The following is a 24,810-nucleotide window of genomic DNA, read 5'->3' as shown; positions in this document are numbered from 1 at the left end:
TTTTGCCTTCCTCCCCACGCCTCTCCCTCATGAACCCTTGATAATTTATAAATTATTATTTTGTCATGTCTTACACTGTCCAACGTCTCCCTTCACCCACTTTTCTGTTGTCCATCCCCCAGAGAGGAGGTTATAATTAGATCCTTGTAATCAGTTCCCCTTTTCTACCCCACCTTCCCTCAACCCTCCCGGTATCACCACTCTCAGCACTGGTCCTGAAGGAATCGTCTGTCCTAGATTCCCTGTGTTTCTGGGTTCTATCTTTACCAGTGTACATCATCTGGTCTAGCCAGATTTGTAAGGTAGAATTAGGATCATGATAGTGGGGGAGGAGCAAGCATTTAAGAACTAGAAGCAGGTGTCCTCAAACTATGGCCCGCAGGCCACATGCAGCCCACCAAGGACATTTATCTGGCCCGCTGGGTGTTTTTGCCCCATTTTTGTACTTCAAAATAAGATATGTGCAGTGTGCATAGGACTTTGTTCATAGTTTTTTTTTTTTTTACTATGAACTGGCCCCCTGTTTAAAATGTTTGAGGACCCCTGATTAGAGGAAAGTTGTATGTTTCATCGTTGCTACCCTGCACCCTGACTGGCTTATCTCCTCCACGCAACTCTTCTGTAAGAGAATGTCCAGTTGCCTACAGATGGGCTTTGGGTCCCCAATCTACACTGCCCCTCATTCACAATGGTATGATTTTTTGTTCTATGATGCCTGATACCTGATCCCATTGATACCTTGTTGTCACACTGGCTGGTGTGCTTCTTCCATGTGGGTTTTGTTGCTTCTCAGCTAGATGGCTGCTTGTATATCTTCTAGCCTTTAAGACCCCAGACACTATATCTTTGATAGCCGGGCACCATCAGCTTCTTCACCACATTTGCTTAGGCACCCACTTTGTCTTAAGCAATTGTGTCAGGAAGGTGAGCATCATGGAATGCCAGTTTAATAGAACAAAGTGTTCTTGCATTGAGGGAGTACTTGAGTGGAGGCCCAATGTCCATCTGCTACCTTAATACTAAATCTATAAATGTATGCATGTAGATCTATTTCCCCATCATCATATATAAATATATTTACATAGGTCCATGCCTGTATTTAGACCTCTATAAATGCCCTTGCCTGCTAGTTCTTTCCTCTATTTCCTTTTATTTTCCTCTTGTCCCACTATCATGTTCAGCCTTCATTTTTGTTTCAGTAATTTCTCTCAGTTACATTACCCTTGCTCAAGTCCTACCAGACCAAAGTGATTTCTTGTCTTGTAAAGAAAAAAATGAAGTGCTTAAGAAAATTCATAAAACATCAAGCTTGACAAGATGCAATTTTCCCCCTTTTCTCAGATGGGGTAAAAAAGACTAGGAAAATTGAATTTTTTCAAAAAAGAACTAAGACATTGATGTAATTTTTCTTTAAATTCTTGAACTAGGTAAAAAGTTTTATTGGAAGTTTATTAACTGCTTACATTCAAAAGGTACCTTTCCTATATATCAACCTAATGTGTCTAATTTAGTGAGGGAATAATTTTTAAATAATTTAAATCCTCACTTGTGCCACCTGTTTTACTTTTGCTGTTGTGTTTTCTGTTCAGCCATGCACATTTTACATAGTTGCTATATTCCCTGAAAATACCAGCTTTCTACAATTAAAAAAATTTACAAAATTTTTCATTGTGTAAGACATGTGGATTGGAACAATACCGTATTCCTAAATATTATTTAAAATAATCTAACTTCCAAATACAGTTATGATATGTGGGTTTGTGTGAGCCTGTCCTGAATGTTACACACCAAAATGACAACTCTGCTGTCCTCAGATCATTGGATACCAGGCCATTTGTTCAGAATCGTCCTTTTTATTTCCTCCTCCAAAATAAGCATACATTTTTAGATGCAAAATGAAACTTACAAGGCACCTGATAATAAGTACCAGGCACAGTCTTTAGTGCTGTAGAGCTTACATTTGAAATATATATTTATTTCATTACTTATTTGTTTTATTAATTGTTATAAATCATTTTATTGGGGGCTCTTACAACTCCCATATCAATCCATACATCAATTGAATCAAGCACACTTATACATATGTTGCCATCATCATTTCCAAAACATCTTCTTTCTACCTGAGCCCTTGGTATCAGCTCCTTTTACTTCCCCTCCCTCTCCCACCCTGCCACCCTCATGAACCCTTGATAATTTATAAATTATTTTTATTTCCATATTTTATACTGTCCGCTGTCTCCCTTTCATCCACATTTCTCTTCCCCTTGGGGTGAGGGCGTGGGGGTTGTGCATCAACCATTGCAATTGGTTCCCCTTTTAGAGCTTACATTTTGTCAGAGGAAGTAACCGCAAATGCAATGATCAATAAGTGCCAGGTCAAAGTAAATCAAAGCAAGAGGAATCGGGGCTGCAGGGAGTAGATAAGTTTTACACGACACAGTCACGGTCAACCTCATTTAAAAAGTATGGCTCTTTTGTATATTAATTTTTGCATTTTTTTCTTCCCCATTTATGCCTTTATGATATCACTCAGCTTGAGAACAGTTGTTCAGTCTCATAAAGACATTATTGAGAATTTATATCTCATTTTAACAATGAAAGAGAACATTTAAACATGGTTTGTGGCTGAAAATGTGTGAAAAATCCATCCTGGGGCAGAAACTCCCATTTTTAAAATGGGTGTGACTATTACGTCTTCACAGAGCAACAATGAACACACAGGGAGATGTGGTTTTCTCGCCTCTTGTTTTTGTTCTGACCGAGTACAGATGTGGTAGACAGATAACCAATTCCGAAATGTGTCTATGCTGGTGCACTGGCAGGGAGTTAAATGTTTCAAATCAACAGACAAAACAAACTTTATTTTTCTAAACATGCTTCTGAAAATATCTCAGGGTGGATCTCTTTTTCTTCTTTATATCCCACAGTATCAGCAACTGTCTGGAGAGCCAACATCAATGGTATAGTTTAGTAATTCATATAACCAGTATAACAGGTTTCTAAGCAGATTGCATCACGGAAATGTTCACCAAGCTTATTAATATCCATTAGTTTATGTGGTTTCAAGTAAAATAGATAATAGAAATACTACCTTTGAAAAATGTGGAAATTTAATTAGCATAGACGTTAGATAGCTCGCTCGCAGTCACAAGTCTATTAAAAGGTAGGATCCAATTTCAGGAATGTGCATTTTTAGACTACCAAGCTTTCCATGGTTCCCTATGGGGTGCTTAATGAATTTGAGGGCTAAGTGAAGGGCAGTCACCCAAGGGTGTGCTAATTAATGTAGCTCAGTAAAGTTGTCATTGCTCAAAGCTCTGCCTTGAAATGTGCTCTGGAAGAGTTTTCTTTTAAATATGTGAAAATCTGAATTACTTTGTACTCAAATGAATACCCTGTGAACCTGTGAAACCTGCCCCGTTTGGGAGTTTGGAATTAAGCCCTCGCTCCTCTGTAAAGGGAGCCCTGTTACTAAAGTGTGTTATGTAGTGGGCTGCAAATCACAAGGGCCCCAGGCAAAACCACTTAGCTGCTCTCGGGAAAAAGATGTGGCTTTGTACTCCTATGAAGAATTACGATCTTGGAAAGCCACGAGGGCTGTTCTAATCTGTTGCACAGGATTGCTGTGGGTCATGATTGACTTGATGGCAGTGAGTTTGGTTTTGGTTTCCCCTGCAAAGAGCGGGGTAGATGCTTGGCATGCAGCCCCAGGGCATGGGGAATCCATTACTTACTGTGCAGAATCCCACAGTATTATGTGTAGTGCTTTGAAAAGTTGATGTTGGATACTTTTAAAATTAAACTAGTGTTAGTTCGAGTTGACTAGAGAAATGAATCTAGAGACCCTCATATGTGTGTCAGAGACGGCTTTATATGAAAGAGCAATTGTATATTGAGAAAACATCCCAGCCTAGTCCAGATCAAATCCTTAAGTCTGATGTTATCCCATATGCCTGAAACCAGTCTATAAATTCTACTTCAGACTCACACAATACATGCAATAACGCAGAGTGCAGGAAGATCACAGGCCAGTGGGTGGAAAGTCTTGTGGATCCAGTGGCGGTGGACGCATATCAGCGCTGGCGTGGGTCTTCACATGGCTCCTTCAGCTCCAGGGCTCTGGCTCCATCATTATAACTCCATGTGGCTTATCAACAGGATTATCCCACAGGGACACAAGCAGAGAGAGTGTGCCTGTCCTCCAGTGAGCTATTTACCTCCATTGAGCAACCACATGAGGTCATCAAGCTGTGATCTGATTTGCAGGCTAAACTCCACTCCTTTGCTCTTAGTAATCTCAGATTGACAACAGATTATGTAACTACCACAAAACGCAAGTGCTTTTTCTTTTTTTTCCCCTCCAGTATATAAGTTCCAGTACTACGACTGAGTACGTTCAGGACCTGCAAAGGGTAAAGCTAGAATGAAGGACTATGGGCAGGGTTTGAGCCAAGATAGGACAAAAATAGAGTAGTAGAAATGATTCCTTCTGATTCAGGCTAAATCTTATCAATTCTGGTGAGAAAGTTGAAAAAAGATTGGAGGCTAAAGACCAAACTAAGATAGAAGATAGAAGGGGGGTTCTAGATGGTTTGTAATCACTTATAAGTAGTTGTTTTAAGTGGCTGTGGAGTTGACCTGAATTATGGTGAATTTATATGAAGAGGTACCCACCCCAAAAGAACCAGAACTGAGCTGGGCAGAGTGGAGCTTTCTAAGTGTGTGTTTTTCCCACTAGGTGAGTGAGCATCAAGCAACTTGTTCTGAGTCAGTGCATCCAATGGCTTTGCCTGGGAAGGTTCTGCTGTCATAGTGAATATTTTTGTAAAAGCAGTTTCACTCGAATGGCATTTTTTGTGATGACCAATTTAAGAGAACAGTATGTAGCTGTGAAATTTTGTCTCCTGATCAGGACAAATACCACAGAAACTATTGTGATGTTGAACACCGCTTACAAGGACAGCACGATGGGAAAAATTCAAGTGTATGAGTGTTTTTTTTTTCTTTCAAAAAAGGTGAAATGTTGATTGATGACAAACCTCATTCTGGACGTCTGTCAGAATGAACAAAAATGTCGACTTGTCCACTGGAGTTCATTCCTACCCGGTCAAACTGTAGGTAGGCAGTCCTTTTTCAGGGAGGTGCAGGAGACGTATAATAGCAAAAGGAATACTCGTTAAGTTTAGGAAAGACTTTGATATAAACTGTATTTTTGATGCATCCCTTAGTAGAGAAGGTTGGATTATATTGTCGCTAAATTATGATTTAACTGTAAAATTCTGCAATAATAGGGGAAAATGTTATGGTTGTTTTGGAGAGCTGCAGCAGGAATTGGGGAAAACCATATGTCACTTGCCTGCAGTCCTTTATGGAGAGTAGATATTGGGTAAGTTTGTCTATCAAGAAACGTAAGAGAATAGGAAAATGAATTAAAATAATCCCTATATTTCATCTTCGTTTGTCCATATCTACATGATTCTGAATTATTGTTCTTCAGTTATTTGAAGATAGCATCTTTGTGCTGAAAAGTTGTTCAGATTTGTGTATTACCGCATCTGGAAGATGATGGGAAAATCAATTTGATCTTTTGTTTTGAATTTTATATATTTATGCTGTCAAAAATTGTTTGTGGTAAGACAAAACAAGAACACTTCCATGCATTTACCAATGTATGTTAAAATGCTTGTCTATGTAATACTCAAACGAAAGCTTCAGCATGAAGAAACACGTGTCAGCCAATAGGACAGGAATCCCTGTGGCTTATACTTGAAGCACTGAAACCCCATAGGGTGTGGAGGAAATTTTTTAAACAGGAAGTTTCTCTAGTAATTTAAACACTTTCAAAAACAATCTCAACAGCTGCTTTAGGCTAATCAGAGCTTAAATGAAATGTATATTTTCATACAATTTATTGAATAGCTTTCTGAATGGCCTTTAATTTTAAAAACAATAATTTATGTGCATGTATACATATCATTTAAGCTCTGATTAGTCTAACGTGGTGTTGAATGTTAGGTAAGAAGGAAATGTGTTGAAGGATTTAGTTTAGAAGTTGTCTTTTCTTTCATTTCCAAATAATGGGATTTGAGACCAAGACGGTAACTGGAAAGTTCAGAGTGTGTTTCATTTCACCAGATTAATGGGTTTTTCTTGACTGCTTGTGAACCAGGGGCCTGGTTTAAAGTGCCAGACCAAAGGTCCTGGCATCCAGTAATTTTGAAGTAGCTTAATAAATGTTGAGTCTATGAATTTTTAAAAAATTATCTTTTGTTGTTTGTGATCCAGATAGAGAAGTAATGTTTCTAATTTTTTTCAAACCTTATTTTATTGTTGTTGTTGGGTGCCATCAGATTGGTTCCAACCCATAGTGACCTATGCACAACAGAAGGAAACACTGCCCAGTCCTGCAGCATCCTCACAATTGTTCCTCTGCTTGAGCCTGTTGTTACAGCCTCAGTGTCAATCATCTCCTCGAGGGCCTTCCTCTTCTGTGCCGCTCCTCTTCCAGATATGATGCCCTGCTCCAGGGACTGGTTTCTCCTGACAACATGCCTGAAGTATGGCAGGTGATGTCTCACCATCCTGCCTCCTAGAAACAGTCTGGCCTTATTTCTTCCAAGACAGATTGATTTGCCCCCTTAGCAGTCCATGCTATCTTCAGAATTCTTCTCCAGCACCACAGCTTCAATTCTTCTTCAGTCTTCTTTCTTCAGTGTCTAACTTTCACATGCATGGGGCAGTTGAAAATGCCATGGCTTGGGTCAGGCACATCTTAGCCCTCAAAGTAACATCCTTCTTTTTCAATAATCGAAAGAGGTCTTGTTTTAGAGAAGTTAAGGTATGTTTAGTTCTTAATCAGAAAATTATACAAAATAATTATTTGTAGGCAGAAAACTGAAGAAATTTAGCATGAAGTTTCAAGATATTGGGACCTGGTAAAGGACAGCTAAGACTTTTGGCTATCAGCTGAGACTGTGTCAGTCTCTTTCTATCTTTTGTTCAGAAACGGCACTGGCTTTCTAAAATGCATCCATCCCCCCCCTCTTGTTTTAGTTATTTGAAGTAAGTTCCACTTCAGCTGGTTTTACTCATAGGCCCAGAAAATTGATTTAGTGGTCAGGAAGTCTCTTTGAAATCTTACATGCAGACTTGGCAGTGGTTTCCTTGTGAGGGGTAGAGTGAGTGTATCTACCTTCTAACAGTGTTGCCTTCAAGAGAAGCTTGAGAAAGAATGAGCTAAAGAAATGGACTGATATCTGTTTCTATTTACAATGAGATTGTAAAAACTTTTCTGTTTATAATTTTGCTTTGAACGCTTCATTATGCCATTTTCCTAACAGGCTGTTTTAAGCTCACAGAGAACCGACTATTGCTTTTTGGTGCCCATGAGTCTTTTCTGACTCATAGAGACCCATGGACAATTGAACGAAACACCACCTGGTCTTGCACCATTCTCTCTCTTAATTGTTCTTATGCTTGAATTGATTCTTGCAGCCACTGTATCAATCCGCCTTGTCGAAGGCCTTCTGCTTTTTCATGGCACCTAGTTTATCTAGCACAATGTCCTTCTCCAGACACTAGTCTCTCCTGATAACATGTCCAAAAGACATGACACGAAGTATCTCCATCCTGGCCTCTAAGGAGCACTCTGGTTGTACTTCTTCCAAGACAGATCTGTTTGTTCTTTTGGCAGTCCAAGTACTTTAAGTAATCTTCTCCACCACCACAATTCAAATGCATCAGTTTTCCTTAGTCAATCCCCAACTTTCATATGCATATGAAGCAGAAAATAGCCTGGCTTGGGTCCGGCTCCTAGTCACCAAAGTAACACCTTTGCTTTTTGACTCTCGATGCAGTCCATTTGCTCAATGCTTCATGCCTGCCCTTGACGGCTGCTCCCACGAACACTGACTGTGGACCCAAATGAGATGAAATGCTTGACAACATCAGTAGTTTCTCTGTTGAGCATGATGTTACCTATGGTCCAGTTGTGGGGCTTTTGTTTTCTTTACACCGAGCTGGAGTTCATACTGAAGGCCCTTGATTATCTTCAGTTCTCATTTTCAGCAAACGTTGTGTCATCAGTTTGTCGTGGGTTGTTAATAAGCCTTCCTACAATTCCGATGCTGCATTTTCCTCATATAATAAAGCTTCTCTGATGATTTGCTCAGTTGACAATTGAATAGGTATGGTGAGAGGATAGAAGCCCGATGTGCATCTTTCCTGGTCTTAAGTCATGCAGTATTGTCTTGCTCTCTTCTCACAACTGCCTTTTGATACATGCGCAGGTTCCACATGAACACAATTAAATTTTCTGACATTCCCATTCTTCCCAAGGCTTTCGTAGTTTGCCATGATCCAAACAGTTGAATGGCTTTGCATGGTCAATAAGTCATAAGTACCCATCTTTCTTGTATTCTTTATTTTCAGGCAAGATTCATCTGACATCAGCTGGATCCTCATCCTCAGCTGAATTCAGCCTAAACTTCGGGCATTTCCTTATCAATCTACTGCTGCAACCATTATGATCTTCAGCAAAATTTTACTTCCATGTAATATCAATGATATAATATTTTTCTATAATTTGAGCACTCTATTGGGTCCCCTTTCTTTGGAATGAGTACAAATATGGTTCTCTTCCAGTTAGTTGGCCAGGTAGCAGTCTTCCAAATTTCTTGGGATACACAACTGAGTGCTACCAGTGTTCCATCAGCTTGGTGGAATATTTCCATTGGGGTTCCATCAATGCCTGGAGCCTTGCTTTGGCTAATGCTTGCAGTGCAGCTTGGACTTCTTCCTTCAGTGCCATTGGTCTTGATCACATGCTGCTCTTGAAATGGTTGAATGGTGGGTAGTTATTTTTGGTACAGTGACTGTATGTTATTTCCATCTTTTGATGCTTCCTGAATCATTCAATACTTTGCCTATAGAATCTTTCAAGATTGCAACTCGGGGCTTGAATTTGCTCTTGAATTCTTTCAGTTTAAGATATGTTGAGCTTTTTCTTTCCTTTTGGAAATTCAGATAACTTTATTTGAACTGAAAACCATCTTAAGACAGTATTTAATGAAGGCCCTTTGTTAAGAGTACTTTTAAGTAGGATAGAAAGTGGTGTTTCTAGGTTAATAGATTTGACTTTGAATATTTTTTCAAATAAATTTTGGAAGAGTAGTGAAAACTTATTCACAGAAAACAATATCTACATATGTACTTAGTGGTACAGATTTGGTGACAGAAAGACTTCATTCATGCTGGCATCTCAGGGATAGTTCTCATTTGTTTTATTTTCTTGGATTTAGGATTTTAATAGTCTAAGATCCTTCTTCTTCCATAATCTTGGGCGCTGTGGTAGTTACATAATTTCATGTCAACTTGTTAAATAGATTATAGGAGTGGAGTCTAGCCTGTCAATCAGTCATGTCCTGACTGATGTCTCCTTGTGGGCATGGCCTTCCCATGAGGATTCTGGGAGTTTTTCCTCTCTTCCTCCCTGGAGGTGGGATACACACTCTCTCTCCGCTGAATATTCCTGTTGACAAGCCACATGGAGCTATGCTGATGGCAGCCAGAGTCCTGGAGCTGGAGGAGCCACATAGAGACCCACTCCAATACCGAGATGCTTTCACCGCCACTGGATCCAGAAGACTTTTCACCCATTGGCCTGTGATCTTCCTGCATTCAGCATCATTGCATGTGCTGCGTGAGTCTAAAGAGGGATTTATAAACTATTATGGGACATATGAGTTAATATTGATCTCATGGACTGATCTGGACTGGGCTGGGATGTTTTTCTGATGCATAATTACTTCTTGATATAAAGCTCTCTTACACACATATGAGGGTCTCTGTGTTTCTCTAGTCAACCCAGACTAACACTGGAGCCAAATGGACGTTAAGAGTCCCATATTTGCAATTTTGTATTCTATGACAAGGGGCACATCTTGGCATATTGTCACTGTAGAAGAGAGTAGAATTGCTCTTGTAAAGAAGTTCAGGTATCTAATTGCAAAAGTTAGCTGAACTGGCTCATTCATCTCTAAGGTTACATCCTCCTCTTTATCGATACTTGTTTGTGAAAACTAATATTTCCACTTCTAAGTTCTCCACTTGCAGAAAGTTTCATTGCATTGTTTTCACAGTAGATGACAAGAGCAACTCCAATGTGACTGAGATCTCGGCAGATATGTGTGAATTCGCCAGAAGGCATTTTCACTACATAGCTGTACTTCTGTTCTGGGATTCCAGATTGCTCAACATCTAAATCCATCAACGTCATTTCATAGTCTGAAACTTTTTCTTGGTTTGGTGCTTCAAATACTAGTGCCACTGTACCAATGACATAACCTTCAGCATCACAGCGACACACAAGCCACCACAGGCAACACAACAAACTGAGAGACAGGAGGTAGGAGGGCTGATTAGTGACTTTTTATATATTTCTTTGGTATTCTTCTTAGATTAAATAAATTTGTCTTCCAGTTTTGTTGGTGCTGCATTTTCAATATTTCAGACTCCAGAGAAACTGGGTGTGTGTGTGTGTGTGTGTGTGTGTGTGGTATTGTCTAATGCAGTGGTTCTATCTTCCTAATGCCACGACCCTTTAATACAGTTCCTTATGTTGTGGTGACCCTCCAACCATAAAATTATTTTCATTGCTACTTCATAACTGTAATTTTGCTACTGTTATGAATTGGGCGACCCCTGTGAAAGGATTGTTTAACTCCCTCAAGGGGGTTATGACTCACAGGTTGAGAACCTCTGGTATAATGGCTTTTTGTAAGAGCATCCTGAAAATTGTCTATTTTCAATATTGCTAGAAGTGTGCTGGAACACTGTAAAATGGCATTGCCTTGCTGTGAGCATGTAAGGACTTCTGCTCAATCTCCAAAGATCCACAGGGTCCCAGCATGTGTAAGCAGTCACATTCAACAAAGCGGAACTCGGGCAGATTCCTCAGCTTATTCTATAGAAGAAAAAGAGGAAGAGATGCGAGTGAGTCAGCTGCCTTGGTTAGCAATGTGCACATAATTAGCTTCTACGCCAGAAAAATTTTAAAGTCTAGAAACTAATCCAGTCTTCCAATATTCTTAGGGGTTTCTCACTTTTCTATGGGTCATTTGTTTTTTAAATATCATTAAGCATTTGAACAGAATGGTTTTCACTTTTTTATATTCATATCTGCTTGTTAAACAATGAGCATATGCAAGCAGCGTTTAACAGGACAGTTACAGCAGGCAAACAAAAGGGCGTTTGAGTTTGTGGGGTGAACGTTTTTATGTCGTTTTTTCTACTGTTTGGTTAAATTAGTGTTTGTTTGCTATTTTTTTCTTTTAGACTATCTGTGGAGACATTCTTTTGCCAGGTGAATGTGTTGCCTTTTTTTTAAATGCAAAGTCAATATATACTCATTCCAATAAATTAACATATATAATTATGTATTCAAATTGTGAATGTTCTCCTCATTCTCTCGCATGCCTAACTAGGGTTCGTATTCTTTTCACAAAGTTGAGATTACATCACCATCATTCTTTCCCCTCATTTTCCAGCACTGTAAATGTTCATGCTTAAACTTGCTTTATTTCACAATATGTCATGGGCCTGCCTCCTTAGATGAAACCTTGTAACTGGTTCTGATGTTCGTTTTAATGTTGTCGTGGTTAGGTGCCTCTGGGGCAGCCCTGACTTGATGTACAACAGAAGGAAATGCCGTGTGGTCCTGGGCCCACCCTCACAGTTGTGTTCATGCTTGAAGCCATTGCTGCAGCTACCCTGTCGATCCATCACATGTGATAAGATGTTCCACAATATAATTCACTTAACTATTATTTTCCTGACAAACTTCCAGATAACTCCCAGTGCTGCAGGAAATTCTGCCAAGTGATTTAGAAAGTCTATGCAAGAATTGCCCCATAGGTTCCAAATGCTCTTGTCAGTGTTCTCTGTCAAGAACAACAAAAACAAACAACTAAACAAATATACTTATCCCTCCCACGCCCCACCCCCCATGTAGAAAGCTCTATACCTCACAGTCCTGTCCTGTGGGGCTGGGCTGGGTGAGTGGGCATGCCTTGTTGTGGAGCTGGTGGAGCCAGACGTCCTAGTCACCCAACATCAGTGGCAACTTCTAGAACAGTGGTTCTCAACCTGTGGGTCGCGACCCTTTCACGGGGGTTGCCTGATTTATAACAGTAGCAAATTGTCAGTTATGAGGTAGCAATGAAAATAATTTAATGGTTGGGGGTCACCACCACATGAAGAACTGTATTAAAGGGTCGCGGCATTAGGGTGGTTGAGACCCACTGCTCTAGAAGAATGCTCATTGGGAAAGGACCAAATGAAGTTACACAGGAAAGCACTCTTGTTACTTGACCTCTTTTTTATAGCCAATTTTATTTTGGATCTTAAAATGGTACACTTAATTAAAACAACTTTAACAACATTTTAGTTGGTTTTATTTTTTAACACCAATCTACAAAAAGGGACTAACTTAGAAATCCTCTGCCTAAAATAAAATAGAGGCAAAATCTTCTAAAATAGCAACCAGCCCATAACCAAGATATGGTGAAATAAGCCTGCAGCTAAGAATTTCTTTATCTACAGTGCTGGTTCTCACCACAGAGGGAGAAGATTTGGAATGTATCTTTCATATACAAATTCTAGTACAATACACATAAGGATCCCCCTCCCTGGGGGTGCTGTGTGATGTTTATTGGGCTGCTAACTGCCAGGTTGTTGGTTCAAACCTGCTAGATGCTCCTTGGGAGAAAGATGAGGTTGTCTACTCCTGTAAAGATTTACAGACTTGTAAGCCCTATTTTAGGGTCATTATGAGTCAGAATGGATTCTTTGGCAGTTGCTTTAGGTTTTGGGTTATAGATAACATGTCCTGTCTTGCCAAGAGGGTTTACCTACCTTATTTAATATAGAATATGCAGCATATAATTAGTAAAATAATGTGTTGTTAATACTTTAATATCTATTGTTACTATTGATGTTACAGATTTAGTCTACCAGGCAAGCAGCAATCAAGGTCTGGCATAGTTGACTTGTTCACAGTTGTGTAGGAAGAGATTCACTTGATATGGTCATTGTTCCCCACTTGTGATGTTAATTGGCTCAGGATACAGTGGAGTCCTGCTGAGTGATCAGCTCCCAAAGTGGTGTGAGGCCAATCCTCACAAGCTGTAGAAAAAGATCTCTGTTAGAAATTCATGTATTATTGAGGTGGGTTGGGGGGGACCAAGTAAACAAACATTTAATCTAAAGAGTAAAATCTGAGTATAAGGCCAGGAATTGAAAATCTATGGTTTTTCCTTCCTCCTCCTACTTTCTGTCTTTGTTTGTTTATTTTTTATTCATGTAATTATATTTTTCAATTGTGGCAAAAACATATACTACAAAACATCCTCCAATTCAACTGTCTTTGTTTCTTTCTGCTAGGTTGCTGGCTCTTATTAATTGCTGCCCCATTGATTCACACTCACGTGTAGTTTCAGGTGTGCCGAGTGGAGCTACTCTGTGGAACTTTAAAGGCCCTGAACCTTTCAAACAGTGATGTTCAGCGAATTGCAGAGTGCTTTGTGCCGCGCAGAGACCCCTGTACAGGGCTGCTGGGGGCTGTTCAGTCAGCCCTGGTGCATAGGTACATTGCGTAGAACAGAATCAGAGTGCCTAGTGCTTCAGCAGCCTCACAAGTGTGATTTTTGAGGCCATTGTTAAGTTTCCAAATTTAATTAAGGGTAAAACTTACGGTAGCTAGTGTATGGATATCTGTTGACCATGGGGATTTGGGCAAGATGTTTTTTCCAATCCCAAACAAACCTTTCTTTATTTTGAACCAAGTAGTATTCCCCTTTCCTGGTCCTACAAATGCCTCGTGATCCATGCGCAGTTTCCACGTAAAGCGCGAATTCCCCATTTTTCTCAAGGCTACCCATAGTTTGTTGTTATCCACAAAGTGGAATGTCTTTGTGTAGTCAATAAAACACAAGTCATCATTTTTCTGGTATTCTCTGCTTTCAGGCAAGACTCACATGACATCAGCAATAATGTCCCTTATTCTACATTGTCTTCTGAATATGGCTTGAATTTTTGGCAGCAACTTGTCAATGTTCTGCTCAACAATTATTAGATGATCTTCAGCAAAACTGACATGTGATTTTAATAATATTGTTTTATAATTTTGTTGGGTCACCTGTCTCTGGAGTGGATACAAATACGGATTCCTTCTAGTCATTTGGGCAGCTCTTCCAAATTTCTTGGCATAGACAAGTGACTGTTTTCAGGGCTCCCTCACATAACCATTCTTATTCCATCTGTGTGCTGAGCACGTAATTAGAGAAGCTGGGTTATATGAAGAAGCGTCAACATTGAAGGATGTTTTACTAACAATCTGTGATTAACAAACATTGATATGTAGATGACAAAACCTTGCTTGCTGAAATTGAGGAGGGGTTGAGGAACTTGTTGGTTAAGATCAAAGATTGCAGCCATCAGTATGGATTAAAATTTAATGTAAAGCAAACAAAAATCCTTACAACTGAACCAATAGGTAACATTATGATAAACGGAGAAAAGATTGAAGTTCTCAAGGATTTCATCTCATTGTATACACAATTACGGATCATGGAACTAGCAGTTAAGAGATCTAACCTTGCACTGGGTAAATCTGTTTCACAAGACCTCTCTCTAAAGTATTGAAAAGCAAGGATGTTACTTTGGGGCACTCAGGTGTGCCTGACCAAAGTAATGATCAGTTGCCCATATGCATCTGAAAGGTGGACACTGAACTGTGCATTTGAATTATGGTGCTGGTGAAGAATATTGAAAGTACCATGGGGAGGGAAAAAATGAGGCACTGATGCCAGGGGTTTAAGTGGAGAGCCAATGTTTTGAGAATGCTGAGGACAATGAATGTACAGGTGTGCTTTACACAATTGATGCATGTATGGATTGTGATAAGAGTTGTATGAGCCCCTAATTTTAAAAAAGAGGAAAGAAAAAAAATTCAATTCTTGAGTTGAATTATTGAAGGAGTCTACAGGCAAATTATTGAAGAATGCAGGAAGCATCAAGAGTAGATGAAGGAGCACACAGAGACGCCACTGAAAAGGACTGGCTGTTGTTCAACCATTTGAAGAGCGAGCATCTGATGGAGAAGCCCAAGATGCCCAAAAACATTGGCAACAAAATTAAGCAAACAAAAGGACTCAGGAGCTGATGAAATATTAATTGAAACTTTCCAACCATCTGATACAGTGTGAAGGCACTCACTAGTCTGTGTTAAGACATATGGAAGAGACCCAGACGTGTGCCCCTGTCAGAGGAAAGCAATCCAACAGAATGAGGGGATTTACACACACACACACACACACACACACACACACACACACACACGAAAGTACCCTGCACTTCCCAAAGAACAAACAAATCTGTACAGCCCGAATGTTCCTTAGAAGCAAGGCTGGTGAGACTTTGTCTCATGTTCTTTGGATATGTTATCAAGAGAGATGTGTGACAAGCTTAGTGTAGGCCTAAGAGCCCAAGATTAGTCTGCAAATTGCCTTAGAAACAAGCCATTCCGTGACTTTCCCAGATAGTCTGGCTTTTCTAAGAATCATGGAAAATTTGAGAATGATGCTAGGTTTTCAGATGCAATTTGGGGATCAATTAAATTTACAATTATTTAATACTTGGTAATTATCTGGCACTGAGAAAGAGCATGGAGCAATGTAAATAGTAATGAACTACTAGTTTTGAAACAAAAATAGATTCATTTTAATATCTATTGTTATCTTCATCATAAGCTAACACATGATATTGATTAATTCAGTTATATTTTTCCCTAGCTACAATTGCTTTGCATATAATATCATAACTAGTCTGACTGGATTAGTAAGATTCTTATGAAGAAATAATAAGATAAAAGATATAGAAATGCATTTCAACTATAAAATCATATGTTTGATTCCTGCCACCATTGTTCATATCTTACTAAGTTTTTTTATTTCATCACTCCTCTGGAGGTGTCTATCAATTAGTATCGAATAAACTAACATTTTTATATCTGTTTTGTCATTTATACTTTTCAATGTTCCTATGAGGTAATGTGGTAAGACCCTCCCTTTATGGATGTGGAAACTGGAGCTCAGAGAAGTTAAGAGCCTTGTGTAAAGCTATGAAATTGTTCATCTCATGCTCAGGGACACAGATCCAGGGTTAGTATACAGTGAAAACAAGATAACATGGATAGTCACATACACCAAAAAAAGCCATTTAGCCTTTGAGAGAAGTTGTTGCTCTTAGGTGCCATCGAGCCAGTCTGACTCACAGTGACTGTATGTACAATAAACCAAACACCATCTGGTGTTTCCTCACAGTTGTCCCTGTGTTTGATCCCTATTGAAGTCAATGTGTCAATCCATCTTGTCGAAGGTCCTCTTGTTTTGCAATGTCCCTTTATTTTAGTGTTTCCTGAATTACATTATTGGGAAAGGCCTCTCTTCCCAGTACAGTGAGAAGTTTGGTTTGCTTTGTGTGAGCCAGAGGTCACATATTCTTGTCTTCTTCAATTCAACCAATAATGATCTTTCTTCCTTGGATATAGCATATATCCTAGTTAGCATATTGGATGCTTTTGTGTGCTTTTTTTAGTGAGCATATTGGATGCTAACTAGTTATATATCCTAGCTAGCATATTAGATGCATTTGTGTGATGTATGCTCCCATATATAGTTTTTTTTCTTCCTGTGGTCTTCAATGCTTGTTCTTCAAACAAACAGCCATCAAAATGATTTGTCAACTAAGCCCACATGGAAGAAGCACACCAACCTGTGTGGTCCAAGGATTATAAATAATATAATTCAAATTTGAAGGAATGAAAAAGAGAAACCCCCCACCCCCCCCAAAAAAAATTACCTGATGCTCATTTGTTTTTTCGATATGAGGGAGATAGTGCATTTGGGATTCATTCCACCAGGTCAGACTGGTAATCAAGCTTTCTATTTAGAGGTTCGGAAAAGATTGCATAACAGTGTGCGACAAAACGGTCTGATTTGTGACAGATGGGGGAGGCTGGTTTTGCCACCACGACAATGAGCCTGCTCCCACAGCCGTCTCAGTGTGCCAGTTTTTGGCAAAATACAGCATGCCTCTCTTGTCCCACACACCTGAGTCACCTGACCTCACTCTGTGGGACTTCTTTTGTTTCTGTGAATGAAGTGGGACGTGAAAGGAGAGTGATTTGAGGACATGGACGAGGTGAAGAATAAAATGAGGGAGGTTTTATCATCCATACAAACAGATGAGTTTGAAAAATGTTTCCAAGAATGGAATCACAGATTTGACAAATGTCTAAGTGTATGGAGAGTGCTTTGAAGGTGATACGGTTGTTTTGTAAAAAAAATTTTAAAGAAAAAAAATGACCTAAACCTGGAAAAAAAATACATAGCTTTGAAATAAAATTCTGGGGTGTTTTTTTTTGGGGGGGGGCCCTCATAATATCATAGTATTAAATTGTGAATGCCTGATTTTCAGAAAGTAGTGGATGACATTAGGAACCCAAAATCCATTTGGAGGGTCCACACACAGATTAAACCTCTGGTGAATCCCTCTGACCTTATTCAAAGGATGTGAGTAACCTTGTTATACGTCAGCATTGTCAAGTCAGTTATGGGAGATGTAGTTAGGTTAAAATGTAACATTTTATTTGATCTCCCTTGTGGCCCACTTAAAAGTTGGTTTGGTTTTTAAAAGAAGGGGGTGGGGTGGGTGAATTAAGCCTCCAGTGAGCACCCCTGACCAGACCAGGGATGTGAGTAGTCTTGCTGTCATGCAGAGGGCATTGGAAAGTGGGGTGTAGCAGATGTAGTTAGGTTAAAAATGATCACTTTAACATTTGATTTCCCCTTTGACCCATTTAAAGTTGTTCTCGATTTTTAATGTTTTCTGCTTTGTTTTTGATTGAGGTTTTTCTCTGTTTTACTTTGTTATTGTTGTTAGGTTTTGTTTTTGTTGTAGCTATTTTTTGTATGTCTTTCTGTATATGAGATCCAGGATAAATAAATCTACAGAGACAGGAAATGGATTGATGGTTTCTTGGGGATATGGCAGGGGAGGTTGGGGGGAAGATGGGGAGCTAATAACCATGAGTGCAAGAAAGAAGAAAATGTTCTAAAGTGAATTGTGGTGACAATTATACAGCTCTTTCTTGATGTGCCTGGTCTATTGAATTGTATGCTATGTGGATTATGTGCCAGTAAGAGTGTTTTTAAAAATTAGGTCTAAGACTAGGGGGGGAAATGCATAAGTCTTTCTGTGCAGAGGGGAGTGCAATATTTGAGATAAAATCCAATTTCTCAAGAGTAGGAACAGAAAGTGTTTTGTTTGGTCTCTGCAAATTACAGTGATTTGGTTTCAGCTTGAACAAGCACCACAGCAAATAAGTGGTAGGAAGCATCTCTACAGGAGTGGCCAAACAAGTCAGTGTTCATTTTCTTCCAAGCCTGGGTTTGACTGATCTAAGCACAGAAAATGCAGAACAAAAGGCAAGGGATTACTGCACCCCAAAGTAGTTCATTTGGCCCAGGGGGTTATTTATAGCAATCTGGCTCATGCTTAGAACTTCCTGTTCTGTTCAGCAAATGCGCAAATGGACCGTACCAATAGGCATAGATGAAAGGTATGAATCTATGATTCAAATTGCTGCCTGATGTATTTGTGACTTAGCCTTGCATTTCAGCCACCGTCGTGAACATTGTCTTCTTTGTGTGCATGTTCTATTTGCAGATGTTGCTATGAGGACAGATTCATCAGAAATGACTGATGTGGAGTCTGTGGTCACCAGTTTTGCATCTTCAACAAGGACAGGCCGCAGGAATGCCGTACCGGACATCCAGGGTTCAGTTACTACCGAGGGAACCTCAGATTTGCCTGCCAAACTGGAGGCTCTCAGCGTGAAGGAAGGTAACACGCGAGACCCTCTTGAAGTCACCGCATTCTCCTTATTCACTCTTTCCCCACTGGAACAGCTTCTCTTCTTAGCTAACTTAAAGCACCCCTTTCCTTACTTGTCTACTAAACCCTCTCAGCTTCCGCTTTGGGTAGATTTCTTTACAACCTTCTTAAAGGCAGACACTTTCATCTCAAGGTAAATGTGTGAAAACTGAGCATCCATTTACACATAAATCGGTGTGGCCATCACAGTGCTAGTGACTGAGATCACAAAGGTGAATCAATATGACTCTCCCCTCGGAAGCTCACAAGTTATTGAAAACGACTGCAATAGCATAATCGTCCTTTGCTGTCAATAGGCAAACCACTCTGCAAAGATTCTTCTTCGTTATAGCATGCTACAAGCCCTTCCACTTCTTATGTCTACGGGCAGGTTTCTTTTCAACTAAGCGTGAGATCTTTCAGATAAATCTTTGTATAAAAGGTTACCATTCTTTAACAAGTGGAAAAGTGTAGCTAACAAGAGAGTTGTGAAACTGGCGAAGAAAAATCTTGGGTCTTTCTCCCCATTGCGTATAGACAGTTCGTGTCGCTTCCAAAGTGTAATCTTCTATGAAGAAATCTAGCAACACTGCCAATAAGGTCCCTTAGAATAGTCCCTTCATTTAAAAATACTCATAGAGAGTATTAAATATAACGTAGTTCTAAGTTTTCCCCCAGTACCTATACCTTTTGCCACATGTTGAACTCCAGAGGGACCACCGTGGGGGGCGGGGCGGGGCGGCAAGAACGAGCCGGAAGCTGCGGTGCATCCACTCTGTTTGTGTTAACTCAAGACTGGGGTTCTGGGCTGCCTTTGCCACAGGGCGCTATTCATTATGTGGTCAAGTTGCTAAGATTCCTAATAACTGTTTGCAATATAAAATGCATATGATTCCTTAGTCTAGGGACTGTGGCAAGATCCTGGAGTCCCACAATTACCCAAAGAAAATCCATTCCCAAAAGGGGATTACACGCACAGGAATAGAGTTTAGGTACGATACAGAGCACTTACTGTAGAGGGGTGGCGGTAGGGGTAGGGGTGGGATAGAGACGAAGTTCACTAACATTCTACCCTCTGCTGCAGGCTTCCGTTCAAAATTCACGTTCTTCCCACTTGTGTAACTAACAGTTACACACTGTCATATAAACTCTTAGTTTAAACTTCATCTTTGGCATCATATAAGGCACCTTGGTGGCATAGTAGTTACACACTGGACTACCACCTGCAAGGTCCACAGCTCGAAACCACCAACCACTCCTCAGGAGAAAGACAGGCCTTTCGACTCCCATAAAGGTGACGGTCTCAGAAACTCACAGGAGCCGTTCTGCCCTGTCCTATAGGGTCACTGTGAGTCAGCACTGACTCGATGGCCACGAGTGAGTGAAAAATGTTAAATATGAGTGAGAACCAAGGCATAATCGATCCTGGGGTAAGATTCCCTTCTATCTTTGGATGTATGAAATCTCGAACGCAGGGTATCTGTTTCCAAGTTGCAATTGGAGAATACACATAGGATTGATATTCCCAAGACAAATGAGAGAAAACCACGAATACAAAGCAAATCCAAAACACAGTCTAACAAATTAATTTGCTCTCAGTCCTTGAAAATACTCATCTGTTCTCTGCATCCGGCTGGACAGTAGCTTTTGCTGTACCTCCTGGGTGTTGACCACACTCTGGATGGAGGCGCCTTGGTCCTGGGCACCACTCTCACTTTCTAGGCCTCCTGAGGAAACTGTGCTGTCCTCCCCGTGGCCGTCTGTGTGGAAACACTCTCCTCTCGCCCCTAGCAGCTAGGCATTGCTCTCCTGCCCCGTGCGCATGGCCGCTGCACCTCCTTGGCTCTGGAGGGAGGCCTTAGCCTCATGCCCCAGCTGAATGGCAGCGCCACACTCCAGAACCGACTTGTTGGAGATCTGAAACATAAGAAGCCATTTTTCTAGCCTTTGCCATGCAGGCAAGCTTTCCTGCCATGTTCCTTGCAGCAGTTTGCTGGTCTCTGAACTATTCCAATAAGAGGACGACAAGAGCTGTACGCAAACAAGTTGCTGCATTGACCCCACTTCCAAAGACCAAACTCACTGCCGTCGAGTGGACTCTGACTCACAGCAGTCCTGTAGGACAGGGAAGAACTGCACCTGTTTGTTTCTGAGACTGTAATGTAATCAAAGCCTCACCTTTTTCCCGAGAAGCAGCTGGCTATTTAGAACTGCTGACCTTGCTGTTAGTAGCCCAACACATACCCTGCTATGCTACTGGACTCCTTGTTGACCCACATATTCCTATAGAATTCCAGAAGGTAGGTGACCTCTTCTTCTTCTTCGGTACTGGCTCTATCCCTTTCATTATAAATTGACAGATTTTTCACTTCTGAGGTTAAGTAGGTCCGTCAGTCACATCCTCATTCTCTTTAACAGAAGACTGAGTAGCCACATTCTTGATGAGAGTCTAGGACATGTGTCCTTAGTTTGGACAACAGCATTTTCCAAATATTGTTGCATTTGCACAATTAATTTTAGCTCCATTTCTTTCTTTCCACATTCCATTAAAAGGAGCAAAGAGAAACCACACTACCCCTTTAATATCCTGCATGGAAATCTCAGTCAGCTGTCCCTATTTTTCACATCTATGTTCTCTCTGCCATCAAACATTGGAGCGTGATTCAAACATGTTTTCTGCTCCTGCACCACCTTCCCTGCAACATCCAAAGCATGTTAGTTTCTTCTCCGGGAGCACATGCAATACCTACAGTTCTATAACGCTTTGTTCATAGGCTAGAGTCTTCATAGTAACTGTCATTCTTTCTTAGCCTTCTTAAGAATGGCCCTTGATGTCTAGTAATTCTTCCAGCAGTCTCTCCAGGACAAACGAAGGCCTCACTCGTGCAGCACATCGACGTTCTTCTTGCCTCTAATCTTTGCTCATGTCCAAAGCCACTTCTACATTTTAGGTACTTACTAGAGCAGTACTTATTTCTTGTACCAATTTCTTTACTGGGAGCATGTTCAAATGACAGACACCGTCTCAAACTCTCACTTCTGAGGAGGATTCTGGCTGTCTTTCCCGAGACAGCTTTGTTTTCCTTCCAGTGTCCGTGTGCTTTAGGATTCTTCACCAGCATCACGAGTCACGTCCACCAGCCTTCTCCAGTCTTCATCGCCTTTGCACATGTGCTGGGAATCATATTAGGAAGAATTTCCACGTGTGTTGGATTTTATGGTGATCTAGTTCTGAAAAATTAGTCATTGAAACCCTGTAGAGCAGCTTTACTCTGACACATCTGGCTTACTCCAAGGTAACTGCTTTTATCTGCTTATATATGTGGCTCGCGTCATAATGACAATCTTTTCAATGCTAGAACAGATCGCATCGCATAATTAAGAACCATGAATGCATTTATATTGCTTTTTCAAAAGTTCTTTTTAATTAACTGCGCTTATGAAATTAGATAAGCAGTATTTAATTAAACTTATTCACAATTGAAGTGAAAAGGGCAGGTTTGAAAGAACAATTTGACATTTTGCAGAAACTATGCTCAAGAAATATATTAAAAATGTAGACTGTAGAAGAATAACAATAATGACAACTATTCTGGGACATGCACAACGTTACATGGAAAATGACATGTTTTGTTTGATAGGCGTTTTTCTTTCAGTAACATCACCATACATACAGTATTAAAAGCAATCATAACCACTTTTCAGCAGTTGGTTGTTTCTATCTCTACTCATTTTTCAATGTTTTTCTAGCATTCATTTTCACACTTTAAAGCGAAAGATGAAACTAGTGTAGGAGGCATGTGTAGCCGTATTTCATATTTTACCTGATGATTTGAGCAAGATACTGGGATTACTACTCATGATCTCTATATGATCGCTATCAAGACTCAATCAAGTCTTCATCTAATTATTATCTTGGATGTGCAGTTCATTCATTGATGCCATAGACTAGGTAGTCCATAATCACATAGGCTAAGAGTTTACATTTTACCATCTGCACATTTGAACAACTTAGAGTAAGCATTCTAAAAAGCTGTACATTTTTATAATTAGTTTAATTAAATCCTAATTTAATACATGCTGCCAAGATTGTTTTGGAGATAACTTAGCCCATCATTGTTCATTTTTGTTTTGCATACCGTGTCCTACCAACCTTGTTTTCCTGAAGGATCGCTTTAATGAGCACTTTGTAAGTCCCCACCAGCCTTCATTAGGGATTGCATCTTAATGTAAGAAAAGAGAGAAAAAAAAATCCTCACAGCTGGTCTAATAAATAGCATAATGACACACAGAAAATATGGAAGCTGTCAAGGATTTCATTTCACTTTGATGCACAGTCAACACCCATGGAAGCCACAGTCAAATGAAGCCGTGGGCGAGAGCTCTGGCGGTGCAGTGGTGAATGCACTCAGCTGCTAACCCAAGGTCAGTGGTTTGAACTCAGTAGCCCCTCCGCAGGAGAGAGCGATGGTAGCCTGCTTCTTCAAAGGTTTACGGTCTTGGAACCCCTAGAGGTCGCTTCTACTCTGTCTATAGGATTGCTACGAATCAGAATCAGTGTGACAGAAATGGGATCTTTTGGTAATGCATTGGGAAAATGTGCCACAAAGATCTCCTTAAAGACGCCACCTAAGGACTAAGATGCACCCTGGCATTTTTAAATCTCTTCCTGTGTGTGTGAAAGTTCCACAGTGCGTGAGGAATGGCAAAGAGGCATTGATTCCTTTGAATTATGGTGTTGGTGAAGAGTATTCAAGATACCATGGGTTACCAGAAGACGAACAAATCGTGGAGGAGCTGCAGCCAGAATGCTGCTCAGAGGCGAGGGTGGTGAGGATCCATCTCATGTGCTTTGGACATGTCCTTGGGAGGGACCGGTCTCTGAACAACGATTCCATGCTGGGTCAAGTGGAGTGTGAATGACAAAGAAGAAAACTCTCATTGAGAAGATTGACAGCCCGGCTGCAATGATGGGCTCAAACCCAGCCTGGCCTGTGTGCGCGATGAGGCAGGTACATGAGCTGGCATGATGTCTCTCTGCAGGTCTCTGCAGGTTCAGGTTGTTAGGGGGGCAGCACTTAGCGAGAAAGAGCATGCTCATCAGAAGGCTAAGGTTCCAGTGCCCTGGATTTCACTTTGCCATTGACGGTCCCATGTTTCTGTTTCCATTCTGTAGCAACACTTCTGGAAAGGTTTCTCTGTTTTTGTGACTGCAAATCCTCTTTATCTCATTCTTCCTGTCACCTTAATAGGATTTCACCCAACCAATGAAGTCACTTCTGTTTGAATCACAAATGATACTCTTTCTGCTAAAATCAGTGGCAAGATTTTACTCTCCATCTTTCATGACCTCGGCTTATGTTTTGTTTTGTTTTCATGGCTGTGCATCCTGTATTCCTTGCAATATTTTTCTTCCTGTGGTTTCTTGTTGTCTCACTTGCTCACTGGCTGATCTTTCTTTTTTAATTTTTATATTTTTAATCATTTTATTAGGGGCTCATACAACTCTTACCACAATCCATACATACATCAATTGTGTAAAGCACATTTCTACATTCATTGCCCTCATCATTCTCAAAACATTTGCTTTCCACTTAAGCCCCTGGCATCAGCCCCTCATTTTCCCCCTCCCTCTCCACTCCCCCCTCCCTCAAGAACCCTTGATAATTTATAAATTGTTATTTTTTCATATCTTGCCTTATCCGATGTCTCCCTTCACCCACTTTTCTGATGTCTGTCCCCCAGGGAGGAGGTCGCATGTAGATCCTTGTAATTGGTTCCCCCTTTCCAACCCACCCTCCCTCCACCCTCCCAGTA

The 24,810-nt window shown here is 40.4% G+C and overlaps 1 protein-coding gene across 1 annotated transcript in view; it reads left to right on the top strand.

Annotated features, from left to right (window-relative positions):
• Window positions 1–24,810, top strand: part of PKIB (cAMP-dependent protein kinase inhibitor beta) — a 129,849-nt gene that overhangs the window by 100,976 nt on the left and 4,063 nt on the right. Inside the window, exon 3 of the mRNA XM_075553943.1 lies at window positions 18,787–18,963. Coding sequence (XP_075410058.1) covers window positions 18,795–18,963 — 169 coding nt within the window. The 5' untranslated portion in view covers window positions 18,787–18,794. The remainder of the gene's footprint in view (window positions 1–18,786; window positions 18,964–24,810) is intronic.

Source organism: Tenrec ecaudatus, chromosome 7, assembly GCF_050624435.1.
Source record: "Tenrec ecaudatus isolate mTenEca1 chromosome 7, mTenEca1.hap1, whole genome shotgun sequence".
Lineage (NCBI taxonomy): Eukaryota > Metazoa > Chordata > Mammalia > Afrosoricida > Tenrecidae > Tenrec > Tenrec ecaudatus.
The sequence above is the reverse complement of the archived record's forward strand: the minus strand, read 5'-3'. Positions and strand labels throughout refer to the sequence as shown.